Source organism: Mustela lutreola, chromosome 7 (assembly GCF_030435805.1).
Source record: "Mustela lutreola isolate mMusLut2 chromosome 7, mMusLut2.pri, whole genome shotgun sequence".
NCBI lineage: Eukaryota > Metazoa > Chordata > Mammalia > Carnivora > Mustelidae > Mustela > Mustela lutreola.
Genome location: NC_081296.1, coordinates 4,672,723 through 4,689,988, shown reverse-complemented (window position 1 = coordinate 4,689,988; position 17,266 = coordinate 4,672,723). Strand labels below are relative to the sequence as shown.

General features: G+C 53.3%; 1 protein-coding gene across 6 annotated transcripts in view; it reads right to left on the bottom strand.

Moving 5' to 3' along the window:
• The window catches only part of ARNT2 (aryl hydrocarbon receptor nuclear translocator 2), a 142,251-nt gene that overhangs the window by 27,536 nt on the left and 97,449 nt on the right, over positions 1–17,266 (bottom strand). For all 6 annotated transcript variants that reach the window (XM_059179828.1, XM_059179829.1, XM_059179825.1 and 3 more), the window contains exons 9-12: positions 10,222–10,298; positions 8,735–8,869; positions 6,425–6,499; positions 1,175–1,326 (exon numbers count right to left, since the gene is read on the bottom strand). In XM_059179828.1, the coding sequence (XP_059035811.1) occupies positions 1,175–1,326; positions 6,425–6,499; positions 8,735–8,869; positions 10,222–10,298 (439 nt within the window). The remainder of the gene's footprint in view (positions 1–1,174; positions 1,327–6,424; positions 6,500–8,734; positions 8,870–10,221; positions 10,299–17,266) is intronic.

Below are 17,266 nucleotides of genomic sequence, written 5' to 3'. Positions count from 1 at the left end.
CCAGGACAGCCGTGCCGAGGAGCCTCGCATGAGTGGACTGGACTGTCCAGCTCGGGGCCTTGTGGGCCAGGAGCAGGGCTGAGGCTGAGACACAGGGTGAGACTGCCCGGGGAGGAGGCCAGAGCAGGGGCACCCCTGAGGGGGACGCCCCAATCCAGGCAGCTGAGAGACTCAATGGGGCCAGAGCCCTGAGCAAGCCGGCAGGTTGTGGTCACCAACCGGGCACCATCACCGGGACGGCTGTTGGAAGAGGAGAGGAGATGGCAGGGGTGGCATCTGTCAGAGTTTGGCCTGGGAGGACACAGGACAGCAATGTCACTGACCCACGTGGGCACCGAGGAAGTTTGACGGCAGCTCCTCTCACGCCCCGGCACGTGGGGGGCCCCGACACCAGCTCCGTAGCCTTGGACATTGTTTTGCCTTTGATCATGCTGGCTCTTTGCCCTTGTGTCCCTCGACAACAAATCACGGGAGGAAGCGTGACCTGCCTGTAGCTGGGAGCCTGACCTCCGGCCTCACAGCCACCCCACGGAAGCACTGCCACACCCCTTTGCACAGACAGGACAGTGAGCTCTGAGAGGTGACCCGACACAACTCCGGGTCACAGGAAGCGGGGTCGAGCCTGGAGTCCAGGCTCTGGGTGAACATGCGGGCACACGGGGGGAAGCGGTGAGCTGGCACCACGGGGCCTGGAGCCGGAGGAACGTGTGGATGACTGAGCGGCAGGGGGCCTGTGTGTCCCTACGTTGCCACCCCCCAGACCCTGGGGCTGCTGCAGCCCCGGCCTCGCTCCCCGACCCTGCTTCCAAAGGGCCAAGATCAGGCCCTCGCAGCAGGGATGCCTGTAGCCGGAGGGCACCTGGCTCGGCCATGCCGGGCCCTGCGTGCCAGGGGCCCAGCCAGGCCCAGCAAGCAGGACACCTGCATCGAGGCTGGGGGGTGGGGCAGCCATGGGGGCCGTCCCTCGGGCTTGGGAAGCAGGGGCAGGAGCGTGGCAAGGCAAGGGAGGGGAAGCTGTGACGCGGCCCACAGCCCCCCTCAGCCCCAGGCCTGCTCTGCAGGTCCCGCAGGGGCCACCGGCTGTGGGGGCGCCGGAGCCCATACGGAGAGGGAGCTCCAGCCCCGGACTCAGGAAAGGTGCCCAGACCTGGCCGGGGGCACGGCAAGCACGTACTTGACGTTGGTGTTGGTGCAGATGACGTACTCCATCTCGTCGGAGTAGGGGTTCTGGAACGTGAAGCTGCTGGTGCGAATCAGCATCCACTCGCGCGTCTTGGTGCGCAGCCGGTACATGACCGACAGCACCTGGCCCTTGAGCTTCACCACCTGCGGAGACACCGGTGGGAGGAAGTCAGTGCCCGGCGGCGGGGAAGCCCCTGGGGGCTCAGAACGGGCGCGCGGTGGGGCCGGCAGGACGGGGGCGGGGAACGGGTGCGGCTGGGGCGCTCCTCCATCTCTGCAGCCCGCGCTCTGCCACCAGCTCAGCGACACCCGCCTTGTCCCCGGACCTCTCAGCTTTTTCAAATGGTTCATGACGCTCTATCTGCTGAGTGCCCCCCTCTCTGCCCGGGCGGCGAGGCTGCTCTGGTTTGATTCCAGCAGCGCCCACTCCTCCGCCGCCCACATTAGGTGCGTGGTTACATTGTATTGGGGCACTTGCTGCTTCCTCCCTCTCGTCCATAAGCCCGAGTCTATGCCACAGCAGGGCTTCCAACCTGCTTCCCAACGTCCATCCTCACCAGGGTGTGACTGTTTACAAAGGTTTAATACCAACTCCTAGAGAAAGTAACTAAGCTGCCCGAGATCCGACAACGCCGCTGGGGAAGCTGGGAAGGAACCAAGGTCTTTGCTTCCAAACTATAGTGTGTTTTGCCTGCCCTGTTCTCCTGGCAGACACACACGATCCAGGCACAAGAAGATGCCGAGCTATGGGTGTGCATGCCCAGGGGCCGCCGGGGTGTGCACGGAGCACCCACAGGGCCAGAAGGCACACTCAGGTGGCAGCTCTCCAGGCTGCAGCAGAAACAGGAGCAGCTACGAATGACTGGCGGGTGGGCGGAGGCTTGGGTGTGAGCAGAGTCCCGGGGCAAAGCAAGGCGGCGGGTCTCTCCTCTCCGCAGGCCTGTGTTCTCCAGATCCTGGGGTTGCTCAGAACAGAGAAGGCTCTGGGCTTGGGGCACCTGGGCTGACTGACCATGAGTCCAAAGTGTGATCAGAGATAAGAACAGGGCCCTGGCCGCAGGGTCAGGGAGGGCCCATCTCTCCTCCTTAACTCCATGACTTGTAGTTTATTTCCGGCTGAATATCTGTGGACAGCCTAGGGACAGGGACAGGGAGAGACCTCTTGGTCACCTGAGTCCTGTCCCCCTCCCCATGCCCTCAGCCCCAAGCTCGGCATGAAGGAGACCCATGGAGCACCGTTTCTGAATTCTCGACAGGGCTTCTGGCCCCATGAGCAGGGCTGATGCAGCCTGGGCGCCCACCCTCTTTCGGCAGCGCCCCTGGGGAAACTGGACGGAATGAAACCTGGAGCTTGGACTCCCTGGCGGAGAGCCAGAGTGATAAGGAAACCAGACCAGTGCCCAGAGGGACACACACACTGGGTGAGGCGAGGCCTGGAGGCCAGTGGCCACGCCTGGCGGCAGGGGTGCGGTCACAGCAGGAAGCTGGCCCTTTCCTCCAGGACCCCTGCTCTAGGTCACATGCCCCTGAGGTCACCATTTCTGAGGGGGTCCCGTGGGACAAGACACAGGGAAAACCGGTGGTCACCTTGCTCCCTCTGAGACCTGTGTCCTTGGGCTCCCTGAAGATGCCACACACAAGCGTCTGTCCTCATGGGACACTTGAGACCGTGGGGACCCTTAGCTTCCAAGTGGCAGACACTTGCCAAGACGCCGTCTGTGCACGAAGCTGGGCCCTCAGGCGGGAGAAGGAGCAGCGGGAGGGAGCAGCAGCCCCGCTCCCTCCCAGGGCCCGGTTCCCGCTCAGCATGTGACCCAGGTCACCTCGTGTGGGCCTCCCTAGGGCACTGTGCGTGTCTGGCATCTGAGCCCTGATGGAGCTAAATGTGCCGCCAAGGCCTCCTGACTAAGCCGTGCCCGAGGCAGGACCGGGATCTGGATCGCCAGACCCCACGGCCCACCATCTCCAGGAGCACCTTTGGCCAAAGAGGAGCCCAGACACAGCAGGCCGAGCCCCAGCTCAGAGCCACACCATCAAGAGGACACCACGGGGTCCAGAGAGGGTTCCTCACGGAGGGGGCAGAAGTCCCCGGAGGGCTCGATGTGGGGACGTGGTCGGCGAGTGAGGCACCCTGGCAGGAGGCACACATTCTGTGCGCGGGAGCCGGGGGCGTGCGGAGGCCGGAGGCTGGGGAGGGGCGGGGCCGCACCCGGGTCCCTCCATCATGCCCTCCTGGGTCTGGGTCTGGCTGGGTCCCACCCTTCCACGCGGCTGCCAAAAGAAATGTAAGCCGGCGAGGGTCCGAGAGTGAGCCAAGGGCAGACTCGTGTCCCCCGCCTGGGCACAGGCCACCCCACCCAACCCAAATTCCTCAGGAACTTGACGGCACTCTGAGGGTCTCACGTCCGGGCCACGCAAATGCTCTGGTTTCAATCCAGAGAGTTCCAAGGCGGACTCCGGGTTGACACAGCTCCTTCGGCGCTTCTGCAAAAACAAGCCACTTCCCTCTATCAACATTCGTCCCCCAGTGGCTGGGGCCCAAAGAACACACACGAGGGGCTGAGGCTGGTGCTCCAGGATGTCTCTGTGGCCGCCTGGCCCCCGCCCGCTGAGCGCTGTGACCACGGGGCCCCCGGTTCTCAGGCGCGGCTCCGGCTCCATGTCCCGCCTGCCGTGGGCTGGCCGCGCCCTGGGGTGAGAGGTCTGTGAGCCGGTGCCGCGGGATTGGGGGTAACCTTCCTCTTGTTTCTGTCCAGAACCACCCAGCTTCTGCTGGCGTCGCTGTGCAGTCCAACGCAGAGGCCTGTGTGCACGGCGACGGGAGAACATGCTAGAAGCGGGCAGCTCCGGCCCTCGCTCTGTTAATGCCCTGCTGAGGGTCTCTGGGCAGGTGACTGAAACTCTCTGCATCCCACCGTCCACCATGAAGAGTGGGGCTGACGACGGATGGTGAGCGCAGAGGACCACCTGAGACCGTGTGGACCAGAGTTCTGCCTGGTCGCTGGCCGCGGAAGGACGCTCATTGCCAGACCTTTGTTCCCACAGACCCAGAAGAGGGAAGCCGACCCAGGCCACCACGTAGTAAAATCTCCACGCACTGGCAAAGACGAAGCATGAAGGACGCACTCTGGCCGTGCTTCACGGTTCTCTGTTCACACTGTTCCAGAATGAAAGTCGCCGTCCACTTGGACTGCGTTGTCCCGGGCCACTCACCCACGAGCACATGCGGCGTGGGCACCAGACGTGGGACCTGTCCGCAGGGAGCTGATGTGTCAGTAGACAGGATGGGGGGAAAGGGAAATCAGCGGAGAAACAATTACCAGCTGGAACTGTTCTGTAGGGAGACCAGGAGGCTGAGAAGGTGGGTGAGGGCTTTCCTTACTAGCATGGCCATTGACGGCAACTCTGAGAGGGCTGGAGTTAAAACCTGATCAATAAGAAGACATCGGTCCTGGGAAGAGTGGGGGGACCGCACTCTTTGCACAGAGGAACATGTGCAAAGGCCCTGAGGTTGGAAATAGCATGATGTGCTCAAGGCCCCAGAAGACCCACATGACCATGAGCCACGAACGAGTGTGGGTAACACATGTGCAGCAAGGGTCACCTTGGACTGGCAGCCATGGTACAAAGCTTGGATCAGATTCCAGGGGCACTGGGAAGCCGTGGGCACGTTTACGCAAAGATGTGGCAGAGCTGAATCTGTGTCTCCCAAATCACGTGGGGTGGGCAGGAGCCTAGTAGGGAGCCCGGCAAGGACACCGCCGCGCTGTTGCAGATGAGAGGGGGCGGCCTGGTCAAGGTTGGTGGGAAGGAGCACAGGGAGAAGGGGCCGGCGGCACATGCCTTTCGGGGGGAAAAGGACGTGAGGGCTGCACGGGGGCAGCGAGCCCAGAGGAGGGGCCAACTGGGTCTCAGCTCTGGGCCCGCGGAAGTAGGGGGTCCGGGGGGAGCAGGGAGACATGGACGGGACGGGCAAGCCTCTGGAGGCCGCGGGTGCTCGGAGCAGGCGTGGCAGGAGCGGAACGTCAGTGCCCGTCTGTGCTGTCCCCGGAGAAGGGGAGAGAAGGCAGGCAAGGACCGAGCCCAAGGGGCAGGCGGGGGCTCCGAGACCCCCAACACGGGGCGTGAACGGAGCAGATGTCGAGGGCAGCTGCCAGCGAGGGCCTGTCCCATCAGACGCCTGAGAGACTATTAGCCCCTCCTAGAAGCGATCTCCAAGGCCCGCGTCCTAGAACACAGCCGAGTCCTCTCTTTCCTGGGCTCCTGTGAGCCCCCCAAGGTCTCAGAGGAGGAACTCGTTCTCTGCCGTCACGGCCGAGCGTGGGCCCAGGAGGCGACAGGCCCTCAGACTCCCGGTCCTCACGCGCCCACTGTGTGGTCTTAGGCACTCCTACATCCCCGAGGCTCCGCTTTCTCTCCTGAGACGCAGTGGCAACGTCCCCCCCACCCCCAGGACAAGCCCGCGGGACACACACAGGTGTCTGTGGGGCGCAAGCACAACACAGAGCACGTGCTCAGCGCCGGGCATCACGGTGGAGACGGGGTGACACTGAACGACTCAGTGACAGGCGGCCTCCCTCCCAGCTCCCCTTCGCTGTCCGCACCGAGTGCCACCAAGCCTACAGGGGTCACCTCAGGCTGCGCCCCCACCTGTCCTCTCCTCCCTGGACCGTCCCCAGCTCCCCACGGCGCCTCTGTTCCCGGGGGTTCCCACACCTGCTCCCGGGGTTCCCACACCTGCTCCCCGTGTACCCGCGCTGTCTCTCAGACCCACTGCTCAGCTCACTGTCCTCGGCGGAGCCCTCCTGGAAACGACGAGGGGAGAGCGTCTGCCCCTCCGGGGGGCTCAGCAGCCTCTACCATGGGTCCCCCCATGACTGGTGGCAAGTGTCACTCCAGACCAAGGGGCTACATGCGAGTCCCCAATAGGCCACATTCTTCCGCCTCTCTGGGTGCCGGCCACCCATCTGGAATGCTCTGTCAGGGGCAGGCTCCTCCTGTCCCCAGTTCCTTCCCCTGGGAGACCCTCCCTGCTTCCTCCCCACACCCCTCCCCATCATCTGCCCTTTGGACACAGGCACAGCTTCCCAGTGGGTCCCCCCTCCCCCTCAACTGGGAGTCCCGGCAGCCAGGCCCCTGACCGAAGCCTAGGGTAGCCCCCTGCAGCCTGCCTGGTGTGTCCCCTTGGCCACCTGCCCAGGCCCCCGGTGCCGCAGTAGCCGTCGGCAAGCGCTGGCGGTACCTGCTGAAAGCTCTCGCGCAGGTGGCTCTGGTCCTCGGAGTGGCAGAATTCCAGAATGTCCTTCCCTAGAAGATCCTGAAGAAAGAGACACGCCATGAGACGCCGTGATTCCCTCGGCGGATGCGTTGCCATTGGACGGCCGCGTCCTTGGACCCCCTTCGCCCCACGTCCCTCGGTCCCCCAGCGCGCAGGATGTCCCTGGGGCGGTGAGGGGCTGGCTTCGATGCCCGCCTGCCGTCCTGGGCGCTCCCGCCCACTCCGATCTCGCCAGGGCCCTGGACCAGCACCGCCGGAGGGTGATTTCGTTTCCATTTGCCTTCGAGAGGCAAACCGCAACAAACATACTATAATAAACACAAGAACGCAAACAATAGCACGAGGACAGACAGGCCTGCAGTTGCTGAAATGCAGCCACGGACGCTCTCGGGGACGGACAGGTGCTGGGACCCCACGGTAACCGCACTGACCGTCACCCGCTTCTTACTCAGAGCACCTGGCACGAGCCCAGGACAAAAACCAGCCAGACTCAGATAAACCGTCGCAGGGCTCCACGTGGGGGACGGGAAAGGGGTCCCGTGGATGAGTCTCAGGCAGCCAAGGAGAAAAATGACCTTGTTGGCCAGAACCCAAACCCCCGACAGCTTCCACGGGGGCGGACACGGACGTGGGCAGCAGGTCTTGTCTGCGCGCCAAGGAGCGTCTCGACGCTCGGGGGTGCTGCTGCATAAACGAATCTGGAAGCAGCACCGGCCGAGGCGACGGCGACTTTGGAACCCGTGTCCCCCTCACTCCTTCCAACAATCTCAAGTTTGCATCAAACTCGAGATGTACAATTACTCGCAGGGTTCCCTATTTCAAGTTGGACTGTTTCTAGGTCTCTTCTTCTTTTTTGAAAGTTTATTTATTTAAGTAGTCTCTAACCCAACACAGGGCTTGAACTCACCACCCTGACATCAAGAGCTGCACACTCTTCGGACAGAGCCAGCAGGGCGCCCCTGGACTGTTTCTAGCTCTCAGATAATACGTGTGCTTGAAGTGCCCACGTCAACGTGTCCCAGCTTTGCTCCTCAGAACAGAGATCTTTTCCTTCCTTTCTTTCTTTTTTTAAAGGCTTTTTTTTTTTTTTTTTTTTTTTGGGAGAAATTTGAATCTATGTAAAAGCTGAAAGGATCATGTGAAAAACCCTGAATATCCCATCCCTAGATGGTCGCCTCTGCATTTTCCTATCTTTCGGATGTGTGTGAATAAGAATATATGTAAATGAAAGCCACGGAAGTGTACACAAATGAAAAATATTTCGTATCTACAGACACACTGAAACATCTCTTTCTGAATCATTTGGAAGAAGGACACCCGTCTCCAAAGTGTATCTCAAAAAAAGAACATCCTCCAAAACCTTAACATTCCATATGACACCTAAAAAAAAAAAATCAATAATTGTTCGATTCAATCACCCAATATTCCACACATATTAACCTTCCTTCGATTATCTCCCAAATGTCCCCTCTGGCTACCTGTCCTCAGCCCCGGGGCCTGCTGAAAGCTCTCACAACACGTATGGTGATGTTCTCTGTGGTTTATTGTTTTTTTTAAGATTTTAGGTTTTTATCTGACAGAGAGAGAGAGTGATGAGTGCGTGCGCACACACGGCAGGGGGAGTGGCGGGCAGAGGGAGAAGCAGATTCCCCACCCAGCAGAGAGTCCGACGTGGGACTTGATCCCAGAACCCTGAGATCATGACAGCTGAAGGCAGAAGCTTAACCCACTGAGCCACCCAGATGCACTTCTCTTTGGTTTATTTTAATTTAGATTAATTTCTCCTGCCTTCTGGTGTTTCTTATGATGCTGACTTTAAAAAAAAAGAAAAAGGTCCGGAACAGAGATCTGAAGCTATACCCCTATAGACGCAAGTTCCAAACACATGTGAGAAACAAGGGATTAGGCAAAAATGAGTGAACATCTTTCAAGACGTTTCAGAGCCCTTCACATTAATCTCGTTTTTGAGGTTTGCAAGAAGGAGATGTCCCGTTTGCTGTTCATCTAAGTTCAGCGATTCCCATGGAGCGTCTTAACTCTGGTTTGTGAACAACCAGAGAGACGGGAGGAAAGGTTAGGAGAAAACGGAAGAGTTGATGGTAAGAGTTAACGCCTTTCTTGCCTTGGAAGGACAGAGCTGTCTCCAGGCAGCAAGCTGGATTTTTACGCCGTGTGCCGTCCGCTGTCACCCGCTGGCTCTCGCACAAATGAGACAAGTGCATCTCAAGTGAAGCTAAACCTCTAGCCGACTGCCATGGGCTGAGAACCGCCTACCTGGGGTTGGTAGCCGATTACGCTGATGCATCTCGGGTCCACGAACGTGATGATCCCGTCGGAGTTATGCCGAGATAAGAACTCCGTGGGCACTGACATCCCAGTCATGTCCATGCACACGGGAGAGCTGGTCACCTGGAAAGGGGACAGCCACACTGAGATGCTTCTGATGGAGATAGAGACGGGGGGCCACGAGAGAGGATGGGAAGAATCCACGTGGTGTCTGTCACAGATCCGAGCCCCAGTGTTCAAAGCGCACTGGCCACACCTCCCACTAACAGCCACCATGCGCTGCTTTGCACTGCAGGGGGCCCGTGTCCTTATTAGGCAGTGGGAATCCAAACCGTGTATCTCAGAGGGTGGGGTGAGATTCTGCACAGCAAACCCCGGCACAACGCCTGGCACGTTGCTGGTGCTTGGGGACGCTAACACCCTTCCCTCCTCCCACTGTCCCCTTACTGAGGAGCCTGAGGAACTGGTCAACGAAATCGCAAAGCAGACATTTGCAGAGCGAATGCACTTCACCCACCTGTACGGAATAAGCCATGCTTATCACATGCTAATGAAACCTCTTATTCATTTGTCTGAGGGTGGAAGGAACTAGGACCCAAAAGCACGACAGGCTAGCGTGCTCTGGGCACACACCACCGGCAGGGGAAGGGCTGGCGGGGCCACAGGGCAAACGCGGAGGGGTCCAGCCCACTGAGTGGCTACCGTGTGCGCCAGACACCGAGCCCGTGGGCTTTACCGACATGATGCGGCACATTTCATTTTCACGAGATTAAAAAGCCACGTTTCCCACGTGGCTTTTGAGAGGAGAGCTTCCAGGAAAGGGGCACACCCTCCGCTAAGAAGACGGGCTATAAGGAAGGAAAGCCAACGGTGAGCTCATTGCAGGAAGTGCGGGGAAGAGGGAACGACTGATTTTGACGACGTGGATAAAGGCGTCCCCCCAGCGAGACCTTGGAGGAGGCATAAATACGAGTGAAGGGTGGGGTGGGGGGAAGAAAGGGAACGGGGAACAGCAGACAGCTGAAACAGCCCGCAGGGAGCGGAAACAGCCCGCAGGGAGCGGAAACAGCCCGCAGGGCCCACAGGCGGGGGAGGAGCCTGGGTCTGCGGAAAAGGCTTACAGGAGCGTGGGAATCAAGCACGAGGGGGACGGGAGGGATGAGGCTGGAGAGGACTTAGTGCTTCATCTTGAGGACCTTGGGGAAGCGTTCAAGGTGATCAGCCCACTGCCCTGGGAGCAGAGGCGGACTCTGCTGTGGCTGGACTGAGTGGGGCCCTCTATAGCAAGGACTCCGTGGTTCACCACCTGTTTCCCTGTGCTCTCCCAGATCCAGCCTCACCCCTGTGCAGACAGGGACCAGAAGCCAGAGAACACTGGGCACCCGGGGGTCAGAGTGGGCAGAGCCACATGCACCTGCTCCCTGGAATCGTAAGCCCCTCTCTGGCCCTGCAGAGAACCGTGCCCTCGCCCTCACCTGGAGTCTTCCGATGGCCACGAGGCAGTACTTGCTGCCCTGCCCCACCTCAGCGTCCTCCTCGGGGATAGTCATTCCTGGAATGAGAAAAGCCAGCGTCAGCGACATGCCCACGGTGGGCAGCAAAGGGGCAAGAGCATCCCGGATGTTCATCTGTGAACCCAAAAAGCAGATCCACAAGGCCCACTCGGGGTCTGCAAGGAAGTGAGTGAATTAGCCGGTGCCCACTCCTGCCTGGCTCCCCTCTCTGCCTGATGCCTCCGATAACTTCCTGGGGACCGGAGCCTGGGTATCTGTGCACGGGGCAGAGGAGCTCAAGGAAGATGAGATGCCCATGACTCATTTACACAATTGCAAAATTTGTAAATCGAGCTACAAAGGAAATCTCAAAATTGTAAAATTTGTAAATCGAGCTACAAAGGAAATCTCAGGAAGAGGTGTAAGGGGGCATTTCCAGTTATGGAAATACTTCCTTTACAGGGGCTAAAAGGAGAAATGGGTGATGGTTACTCAGCACTGATAACTAGTGCTTGATGGGGTCATCTGGCTGCCTCCGTCGGGGCTGCCTGCAACTCTTGATATCAGGGTTGTGAGTTCGAGCCCCATGTTGGATGTAGAGATGACTTAAAAACAAAGTATTTTTTAAAAAAAGAAAAGAAAACCAGTGCTGTGGGTGGGTGGGACTTGGTTACAGCAATCCTCCGTGTTCTTTGGTCAGGAAAGAGTCTTCTGCTCTGGGCAGTAGGGCCTGGCATCCGGTCGCTCACGGTGCAAGGTTTTGAGCATCTGCAGTTGGTTATGACAGTTGTAGGGAGGTAAGCGCCTTCCATGCTGCCCAACACCTCACAGTGTCTCTCAGGACACTGGGCTCCACTTCTCCAGGAATGGGATGAGGCTAGAGGACATGTCTGTCTAGGTGGCCTCGACACACCCCTGGCGAGCCGCTGCCCAGATCTAAGTGCCGGGGAACGTGGGAGGCAGCTGCAGAGGAGTGGCGGGAAGAAGGGGTGGGCACGGGCGTCAGCAGGAGGAAAGAATGAGGATCACACTCCACTCCGACCCACCGCCTCTGGCCGGGTGGTACCTGGCGATCTTTAGGTTATCAGCTGGATGTCTGGATTTCCTTTATTTTTCAAGCATCCTTTGTGTAGTACTCTCAAGTAATACATGATCTCTAAACACAGTTTTGACTTAGGCCCCAGCAATAAAAAGACAGATATTCCCAAGTAAAAATGAGCAAAGGATCTGAATGTTACTCCAAAAAAGATACACAGATGACTAATAAGCACATGGAAAGATGCTCAGCATCATGAATCACTAAGAAATGCAAATCAAAACCACAGTGAGATACCACCTCACACCTCTCACGATGACTCCAACAGGAAAAACATGCAATAACAAGTGTTGGTAAAGACGTGGAGAAATTGGAGCTCCGTACATCACTGGCAGGAATGTAAAATGGCGCCAGGGCTCTGGAAAACAGTCTGGCAGCTCCGTCATGAGGCTAACCACTGGCCCACCATATGACCCAGCCATTCCACCCCAAGTGGTACATCCAAGAGAAATAAAAACATCTGCCCACACAAAACCAAAACCTGTACAGGAATGCTCACGGCAGCTCTATTCACAATAGCCCCCCAAAGTGGAAACAACCCTAACATCTAAAACCCACTGATGAGTGGATGAGCAAAATGGGTAACTCCATACAATGGAATGGTCTCCAGTCACAAATAGGGAGTGTGACTCGTGCTACAGCATGGGAGAACCTTGACAGCATTGCAGGGAGGGAAAAAAGGCAGACACGAAAGATCACACACCCCATGAGTCTATAGGAAATGTCCAGACGATGCCCGCCCATAGATATGGAAAGCAGGTGCCTAGAACTTGGGGAGGAAGGGGACTAGCCATCGTTGTGTATGGAGTTCCTTATTGCGGTGACAGAAGTATCCTAAAACTAATTTTGTTGACAGCTGCAAAACTATCTTGGTGCACCAAAATCCAAATAATGAAACGCTCAAAGTGGGTGATGGAGGCATGTAAAGAACTCGGTCCTTTAAGGAAGTTCAGGTTTACTGAAGATTTGAAGATGTGTTCATTATATCTCAACAAAACTGGTTAAAAAATGACTTGGGGGAAAAAAAGAGGTGGCATTGAAGGGAGTAAGAAGCTATTCCAAAGTCCCATCAAAAAAAAAAAAAATATATATATATATATACACACACACACACACATATAGAGGCTCCTGGGTGGCTCAGTGGGTTAAAGCCCCTGCCTTTGGCTCAGGTCATGATCCCAGGACCCTGGGATCGAGCCCCGCAACAGGCTCTCTGCTCAGCAGGGAGCCTGCTTCCCCCTCTCTTTCTGCCTGCTTCTCTGCCTACTTGTGATCTCTGTCAAATAAATAAATAAAATCTTAAAAGAAAAAAATATGTATACCAAAGGCAACATTTCGGTATACATCTGTCCAGTCTTTCTGGAGTAAGTGTTGAAATTAGAAAAATAAAAGTGTTAAAATTAACTTTAATTATGTTAATACTCTTTATGCCCTTTACTGTGTGTCTATATATATAATGAGATGCTTTTTTCCCCCCTTATATTGTTTTGTAACCTGCTTTGGAAACTGTAGAACTTGCTGGGAAAATCTTTCAACGTGTTCGAACATCTGTCTTTCACGTTTTCTTCCTACGGATGCACCGTCCTTCATCCGACCCATCTCTATGGTTCTCCACACGTGGTGCCCCAGCTCACTGCTCGCCTCAGTAGTGCAACCATACACATCCTTCCAGAAAAGTCTCTGAACGTAACGAGGGCTTCCTTCTTATCAAATTCCTGGAAGGGAAATCGCTGGTTTGAAGAACATATATGGTACCTGACTATCCGTTATATTTGCCTTTCTTTTATTTCACCCAATTCAGACTTGTTTTCCATTTGTTCCTTTATGGACAGTCTGGGAAGGCATTTGCTGTACAAAAGATCTGTCTGGGGTTTTTCCCTCACGAATTTTGAAACTCTCCTTACATAGTAAGAATATATGGGTCCCAGGCAAGTTTCTTACTAAGTGTGTTTCCTATAAAGTATTTTCTCTGTTTGTTTTTATATAGAATATGATTAAAGTACATAGAATCCAAACTGTTTTTACTCTCTGGTTCCTGCCTTTTGGGGTTCATTCTCTGAAATGACCTCTACCCTACAGTTATGGAAAATATTCACCCACATTTTCAAGGAGTAGTTTCAAAGTTTCATATTTATCTTTAATAAATCTGAAATTTATTTTGATATGTTTGACTTCATGTTTTCCCAAACGATTAGTCAGCTGTCCTCAAATGATGTACTGCTGACTAATTTTTTCCTTTTCCCACTAACTGAAATGCTTCCTTCATCACACAGCACATTTCTAAAGAGACTTGGGTCTCTTGTAGGTCTTTGGTTCAATAATTTGACTTTTAAGTTCAATTTATCACATTTTAATTATTCAGGCTTTAACATACACATTTTCAGGTTTGGTATGGCAATTTTTCCTCAGTACTCTGCTTATCAGGATTTTGTTGGCTATTTTTATATTTATTGGCCCATATGAATTTCAGAATTAACTTTCACTTGAAAGAAATGTCAGTGGCACAATTACTGAAATGGTAGCAAATCTGCACACGGGCTTGGCATGAACTAAAATGTCTGTAATGTTAAAGCTTCATATCAAAGACCATGCCTGATGCTCCAGATAAATGGCTCCCACGTGCCCCTCAACATTATTCTGCAGTTCAAGTGCTCTTATATATTACAAGCTTATATATATATATTTGTTTGTTTTAAAGAGAGAGCACACGCACAAGCAGGGGGAGCAGCAGCAGAGGGAGAAGCAGGCCTCCCGCTGTGCAGGGAGCCCAATGCGGGGCTGGATCCCAGGACCCTGGGATCATGACCTGAGCTGAAGGCAGACACTTAACGACACCCAGACAGAGCCACCCAGGTACCCCTCATGTTAATATTTTTAACACATATGCTGCAACATTGCTCTCCAAAAGGGTATGTTTCATATTGTGATTTTTTTTTTCTTTTCTTTCTTTCTTCTTCATTTTCTTCTTTTAATTTCTAAATGGCTCTTAGTCTCCGGGAAGACCTTCCACGGATTGGATCCGGTTTTTCAGAGAGATCGTCGCATCATCTGCAAACTGTTCATGAAATGGTAACTTCATCGTCCTGTTCTTTCCTCTCTTCCTTCCCTCCTCTTTATGGCTTTACGGCCGTGGGTAGAAGTGACACAGTGTTGGTGCGTGAGTGTGAGAGCGAGCCTTACCCCTCCCCCCGCCCCCAGCGGAGACCCGACCCAACCAACGACCAACGGTCCCCATTCCGTCAGGTGCTGATGGGCGGCTCCAGCATTCCTTCTGTCTCTGTTAAGGAAATCCAGTTCTATTATTAGTTTATAAAGATATTTATGTTTAAAGTTTACTAACTGAAATGAATTTTTGTCACACAGGCTTTCTCCTTTGGTTAATTAATTACATTAACAGATTTTCTAATGTTAAGCCACTTAGTCTTGCAATCATTATGTGAAACCATTCATTTGGTTTGCTAACACTTGTATTTAGTGTCTTACACTGACAAATGAAATTCAGTTCACAGTTTTGGTTTTTTTTTTTTTTTTCAATATACTCTTAGCAGTTTTTGTACCAAAGTCGTACTAACTTGAACAAACAAAGCACACTTTCCATATCTTCCTCTACTCTGCAAGTGTTTAAATAATTTGCCCATAAAACCTCCAGGCCTGGTACCCCGTAGAGAGCAATTCTTTGCCAGTTTTTACAATTTTTTTAATCTACCTTTTATTTTTTTTCTTTTCTTTATTCAAATCTGGTTACATATTTTCCCGGAAATTAGTTTCTTCCTAAAAATCTTAACATGCATAAATCTCAATTATCCATAGTTTGTTCCTGAGTTTTTACATATTCTCTGAAAAAATCTCTTCATTCTTAACATGCATTTATTTTTCTTCTTCTTTTTTTAAAATTAGAATTAGATTGTCAGAGGTTTCCTCCTTTACAAGTCTTCATGAAGAACTATGCATCATTAGGGCAATACTTTTGTTTCCAAATAAGATTTTTTCATTTTTCCTTCTTCATTAACTGCATCTTCTTAGTCTGCACATGACACTTTGTTTTCTTTTCCTTGCTCATAGGTCAAATAAATTCTACTTGCATAAATTAAATTCCCAATTTTTAAGTTAAATTCCTAATTTTCCCACATTTAATAATGAAAGCATTTCGAGACACAGCTCTCTTTAAACCCTGTTTTAGCCATGTGCCCCAAGTCTCGAGATGTTGTGGGGCCATGGTTGCTAATTACAAAATAGTTTGTAATTAGGGTTTCATTTGATCTCTATCCTTCACCAGAAGTTACTCAGGATAGATTCCTTTATACCAATAGTTGATTTGCCCTTTTATAAGGATACCAGTTATACGGGATCAGGAACCCAGCATGTTTCAGTATGACCTCTTTTTCACTTAACTAATTACATCTGCAAGGACTCTATATCCAAAGAGGTCAAATTCTGAAATATTGGGGCTTAGGACTTCAATCTATGAATTTTGGGAAAACATCGTTCAGCCTATAGTGCCTTCCATGGGTACTCTGTGTCTGCTTTTGCCCTTCCTAGTGGGTCAGCCATGACACAGACGCTGCACATGAGCTGAGACAGTGCCCTCCTGTGTCCCTCACAAGCATCACGAATTGAGCATGGGCTTTTCCCCACTCATTAGAGAAGCAGACCCAAAATAGTTCATCAGAATGGGCCATAAAACAAAACCAATTTGCCATTTCTGTTTTCTTACTTAGTGTTTTGTTATAAAGTTGCATACATTCTTTCAACAATAATGATTAAATAAAAATGTTAAACAGTGATATTGGCAAATCTGGGAGCCTCCCAGATTGGTGCTGCAGGGTGCGTGATCAGGAGATGCAAAGAGAGACTTAGGTACCAAATACTCGCCAGCTCCCTCCTATGCTCTAAGCCCCGTGCCCGCAGTTTATATACCGCAGAAATGCGCACGACATGGTCCTTGCCCTCCAGGTGCACCGCAGAAGCAGGGAAAACAGATGCAAACCAGCTGTAATAGTAACCATGACAGGATGCCAATAAGGTGCCTGGGAGGTTGGTGGAACCCTGGGGAAGGCTTTATCGACAAGGACTGGCGAGCATTGGGTGTGTCTGTCTGGTGGGACTGGCAGGCCCTGGGGACGGATGGCTCTGGATGGCACCGGGGGGGGGAGGAGGTTTCACGTGGTGTCATGGTGACTCTGGTGTGGTTACACCGACGTCTGGGCTCTGAGCACCCGTGCCATCAGGGGGTCTCGCATGTAAGGCAAAAACCTACACACGCCTCATCCATCTGGAAAGTTCTCACTATCATCTTAGCAACCAGAACGAGGTTTCTGTGCTTCCCTCACAGATGTCCCGAGACCATTCACTACAGTGTGCGTACTCTGCTCTCGAAACAGGCTGCCAGGGCCTAACCCATCGCCTGTTTTATTCCCTTTAATGCAGGATGCTAGCACATGGGGTGTGTCATTGTTTAGGCCATGAAGGATGAGAACCTGCAATTTGTGATCAGCTGGAGACAGGATAAAAAAAGGCACATGGGAAGAAACAAGTGTCAGCCACCAGCTGATGGACTTGACAACAGCAAATCCTACAGAGAGCAAAAAGAAACAAACTAAAGCAACCACCAATGAAACAACACCATCAGGGGGTAGCAGTGGGCTGAAAAGCCCTGAAGACATTGCTGAATTGTATCCAGCCCTGGAAGTCTGTCACAAGAGCTTGGAACCAGCAGGGAAAGATGAGACCATGTTCTGTGTCCCTCATTCACTCCATGCAGCAAAAAACAATACAACAAAATCAGGAACTAAATGTCAGGCTAGAAGAAAATACTTGCAACATACAATAAACAAAGGTTTAATATTCATAACATTATAAAGACCTCCTCTAAATAAATGAAAAAAACACACCACCTGACAGGAAAATGGGCATACACCATGAACAAGCAAC